The sequence below is a fragment of the Montipora foliosa genome, chromosome 6 (genome assembly GCF_036669935.1).
Source record: "Montipora foliosa isolate CH-2021 chromosome 6, ASM3666993v2, whole genome shotgun sequence".
NCBI classification, from domain to species: Eukaryota; Metazoa; Cnidaria; class Anthozoa; order Scleractinia; family Acroporidae; genus Montipora; species Montipora foliosa.
In genome coordinates this window covers 16,184,454-16,189,453 of record NC_090874.1, presented here as the reverse complement: position 1 = coordinate 16,189,453, position 5,000 = coordinate 16,184,454, and the positions used below count along the sequence as shown (strand labels likewise).

Genomic DNA, 5,000 nt, shown 5'->3' with positions numbered 1-5,000 from the left:
GTGACTGAAAGCTAAACCGATTTATTTGCTTTTGGCTCTCGATGTTCACCCCACGCAACGATAAACTCGTTCTTTCATCACTTCAAATTCATTTCCCTTTGTAAAGAGCACATTTATCCTCCTTTCGTGAACTATTCCCTAACTTAGGCTAGCAAGCTTTTGCCTCCTTGGTTTGGGAGATGATTTCGCAGCCGATTCTTCTGTATCAGTGCGCGGAGCGACCCCGCTTTCACCAGATGGACTTACAGTTACAGGCCTCTGTACCGGCATCGACTCCATAGATTTGGCTTTCCTGATTGGACACAAGTTTGGGACGTGTAGTCTTGAGCTTCTCAGAGGGGTTTGACATTGGTACCTTAAAGCACATTGAATATTCTCTATCGGTGATTTAGATTCATCGTAATGCCCCGTGTAACCGCGTCGAACCTTTCTCAGATCGTCTAATATCTCGTTACGTTGCAGTCGAATTTGAAATCGTTCCCTTTTCTCGTTTTTCTTCAAACCCGTGAATTCTTTGTGATGCCTCCAATCTTCAATCTTGGCGTTTCCTTTGAGTGCCCGCTTATCGAGATCCGCCGCTAGGAGTGTATGTTGGCGGTCGATCTCTTGCTTCGTTTTGGGGTCGAGGGTCCCAATCTTTTTCCGCAATGATTGTTGGGCCATCATCCATAAACTGCAAACACCGACAAAAAGGCAAACCACTTCGTTGTTTTATGCTTTAGACGGAAGTCGGATACAATTACCCGCAGCACGACGGTTTTCTTTTGTGTGCCAAATTCTTGCACTCTGAGCGACTTTGGTAGCTTGGGGTGTCCAAGAAAATTTGCCCTCAACCGTTTCGTGCAGAGTACTTTTCTGTCTTCCTTCATAAAGATTGGAGTGATTACAATTACTAATACCCAGCTGAATTATTTGACAATCGATGTGACGGCAGCTTTGTTGTGGTTACTATGGAAACAGCAAAGCCACTTATTATGCTGCTGTTCGGATGCTTGATTTGTTTGGCTACAATAATTCTTGGTATTTGGTATTAATATGTTCATCAATTTACGAGTATGATAATATTACGTTTATGAATAGAAGGTATCTAAGTAGTCTACCTCCCAATGTCCAACGAAAACAGCAAAATCATTTAAAAAACAGTAACATTTATTCAGTTTTACAATGACATTTCGTATGTACAGCGTTTCCCTGGTTAGCATACTTTATTAGAAAATAATCATAATACTTTTTTTTTTCTCACAAGTTACTAATATTAATAGGGCTTTTATGGTTATAATTACGTGGCGAGTGGAAACCTAATCACGAAGATGTACTTTTAACCTACGGTGAATTTAACATAATACACCAAATCATACCTCGCAACTCCTGGAGTTCGTGTCAAGGCCAAAGGTTTAAGGAAAGGAAATATGGAGCCTGGTTCACATATTGCCCACCTTAAATTCAAAATGGTGGCCGAATAAACGATCAATACCTCAAAACAGTGCTCGCGCTCTGTAACTAGAGATCTACAATGCCAACACGAAGAAATAAAAGTCTGAATGACCGCTTACGCGAGAAACAAAAACACGAAATGCCAAAAGTATTTATTTTTCTTGCATCGCGCCTGCAAAGGCATGGCATCATCAACGGAAAAAATCAATGAAAACAACGTTTGGAACCAAGATGGCGTCCTTCTAGTCCACCAACTTGAATCTTGAGTTTGCGTTCTAGCTACGTGAGAACGTTGTTTGCAATTCCATACCATTTGAGTTTGGGTTGCACGTGTGAAGTAGCCTTTAATTTGTGGACCAAAGCAACGATTATATTTTGTCCAATCAGAATAGACGGAAGTGAACCAATCAAAACTCGGGACCAAAAACACGAACTGCAGGAACGGGTGCTTGTGATTGGTCGAGAATGAAAGTGGTGTTTTGGCTTATCACAAACCCTACAAGGCAAAACGAAAAACAAAAAAAAAAAAACCGAGCCGTTATCTTCACATCAAAAACAGCTCTACGGTCAGGAGTGGGTGCTGTTTATGCTCGAATATTTTTGCCAAAACATGCCAGTGACAGTGATCACAAGATCCGTCTTAGAATTGAATGAAATTAGGCAAACATTTCTGTAGTGTCTCTTAAGTTGGTATCATACAGGACGATCTTTGTATACAGCTTTTGCCTCAATGGCATAATCCTAGTGTCATCCAACCAAACAGCCGAAGAAAACAGCTCCGCCTAATTAGAAACCTTCAAACCATTTGTCGCGAGTAAGAGGTTGGCGACCAATCTATCTCCTGCGCCTCAGGTCATATGACAATCCAGCATTACACGAGCAAACGGAGCTTTAAGCAAGAACGACGACGACGACGGCAACGAAAACGCAACGCGGGACGTGCGTTTTACATTTGGAGCTTTAAGCACGCGCGTTCAGTTTGAGACGCGGACGGCAGCCGGAAGAGAACATTTCGCGTGCCAGGACAGTGGTGTCTCCCAGATTTTTGTACTAATCATCTCTACTTGGAGAAAAGATACTTAGCAATGTAAATGTGATTGTGTGAAAATCAAGTTAAAAGGGAAAACAGCTCACTTCCGGTTGCCGTCCGCGTCTCAAAAACGCGCGTGCTTAAGCTCCCTATTTACGCACATTACTTAGCCGTTCTCGCTTTGGCAACGATGTGAAATGGAGGTTATGCGAAGGATGCGTGCACCTCGCCATAAATTTTCAATTTTGTCAGCTCCAAACCTCCTCACCGTTGATACCAGTTTCACTTCTGAAATGTTGAAACACTTTCCACGCCGAAAGAGTAATCGAGTAATCGAGTAATCGAGAGAGTAATCGCGTAATTACGAAAGAGTAATCGAGTAATCGCGACAATCGAGTAATCGCGACAACGTTGCAATGGAAAATACCATTTTAAGATAACGTTCTCGTAGCCGTCCGGCGTTGCCGTTGTTTTTGCTTAACTCCCAACATGGCGGCGAATACGTAACAACGAGAAAACCACCAACACTAGAATATCTTAATTCACTAATGCTTGAAACGCTTGACTCAATTCGCTTTTCCCCAATCCCATAATGCAATACGTTTTGCGGAGTTCTTTACATAAAAACAATACAAGTTAATTACTCTTGGGACGGCATCATGTTTCAGTGAACTGAATATCCATCGTTTTAATGCAAATAATCCCAACCCCCCCCCCCCCCAAAAAAAAAAAAAAAGAACTGTATTATGGGATTGGTGAAAACAGCGAATAGCGAAAAAGCAAAACGTTCGCGCACGCGCACAATACAACTTGTAACTGTCTGCGAGTAAGTTCGACCTTTACGGATCATTTGCCCTTAGTAATGAAAACGACTTATTTTTTAGTCAAACAAGGAAAGCATGACTTGCATTACAGAAGTTACGAATATGAGAAAAAGCTTCACAACTGGTAAAGCCAGACAAAAGCAACGCACCAGAAAAAAATGTTTCCACGTACAAAACTATTGATTTTGTATTCCACCAAAAATAGGACTGAAATTAATCTTTGCACGCTTTACAAGTTAGCCCAGTTTTTCAAGATGGCTCAATCCAAACTTCATTCGTAAATTTTTTAAAAAAGGAAAAATTTTTCGTGTAATTTGGGTGAAATATAAAAGAGCTTCGATGCACTTGGTCACGTTTCGATAACCTGAGCGAAAGTAATCTTCATTTGACTCTGTAGACGACTTCCGCCCAGGTTGGCGAAACGTCAGTCACTGCCAATAGTCTGTCTCAGGACTACTTTCACCCAGACGATCAAATTCCATCGAGGTATGCAACTCCTAGGGTCAAACCATTTTCTATATAACGTGACTGATCACCGTTTTACAAAAACCGTTTGAACAAATCAAGGACAAAGAGGTTTTTCTCCGACAGTATACGATAAACAAGGCCTGTTTTCAAGCACCACCTCACCCTGAAAGGGCGATACACAAAATAGTTGACAGAGAGGTGACCAGTAAAGTCGCTAAATAATGGGGGTATGGTTGAAGATTGAATAGTGAAATAACTAGAACAATAACAATGATAACAAGTTAGAAATTGTTGAGCACTTTCTAACAACGTAGGATGTCAAAGAAAGCAAGCATGATATAGATACTGCTGGTTTTCGCTCGTTCGCTAAGTGGCCATGTTTTACTTTCAACAACGTGGAAGCACAAGAAAAGAGTTCACTTTCCAGGGTAGAAGTATAAGGAACCAAGATGGCGGCAGTGACATTATGTGATTACCAAACCAAACATGAACATGAACACACGAAAGTCACTCTAGCACAAGCAACTTTTGCGTGATCGTTAATTGCGCGTCGCAATATCAATTGCTAGGCGAAGCTAACACCGGTAACCGCCGTAACGCGTGGGCAAGTTGCAATCAATTTTGGTTGCTTGTGATTGGTTGAAATATGGCGCGAATTTTTCTTAAGTCAAATGTTGTGTGGACACTTCCAAAATGAAGAGCTTTTAATGTTGAAGTCTCTGTTTTCAATGGATAAACTTCGAACGGGTTTGTTATGCTTGGACGTAAGTCGTTAGTTTGGCAGAACTCGTCTTGTTTCGTTCTGCCCGGTGCCGGACAACAGATTAAAGTGGTCGAATTAATAAAAAAAGTTATTCCAGACCCGCTGGTTAGATGGTTTTACCAGTTACAAATAGGTTTCTGAGTTACGTTTTAGAAAAAATAATAAACTCAGCTTTAAAGAGGGAAAACATAGCAAACAGATCTTTTGTCTCGTGACACAAAGTCAAGAATCAGTGAATAAAAGCAGACATCTGATACGCATACAAAAAAAATAAATGAAAGAGATGAAATGATCCCGTGTTTGTGTATTTACTGTGTTTAGCCGGAAAAGGTGCGGTTTTATTGAAGGCTTGTCACCCATAGTAGTTACAAATGGCTTGGCTCAACTGATTACCGCTTCTCACTACCTTGGTTGCTAAACTGGTCGTGAATGTATACCTATCGTCGTTCTGAAAAAGAAATGTATAAAGATGATCAAAAGA

At 41.0% G+C, this 5,000-nt stretch overlaps 1 protein-coding gene across 1 annotated transcript in view; it reads right to left on the bottom strand.

Moving 5' to 3' along the window:
• Positions 1-3,453: 3,453 nt before the first annotated feature.
• LOC138006836 (casein kinase I-like) overlaps positions 3,454-5,000 on the bottom strand; it is a 19,422-nt gene continuing 17,875 nt past the window's right edge. The window contains exon 10 of the mRNA XM_068853429.1: positions 3,454-4,967. Within this exon, the coding sequence (XP_068709530.1) occupies positions 4,957-4,967 (11 nt within the window). The 3' untranslated portion in view covers positions 3,454-4,956. The remainder of the gene's footprint in view (positions 4,968-5,000) is intronic.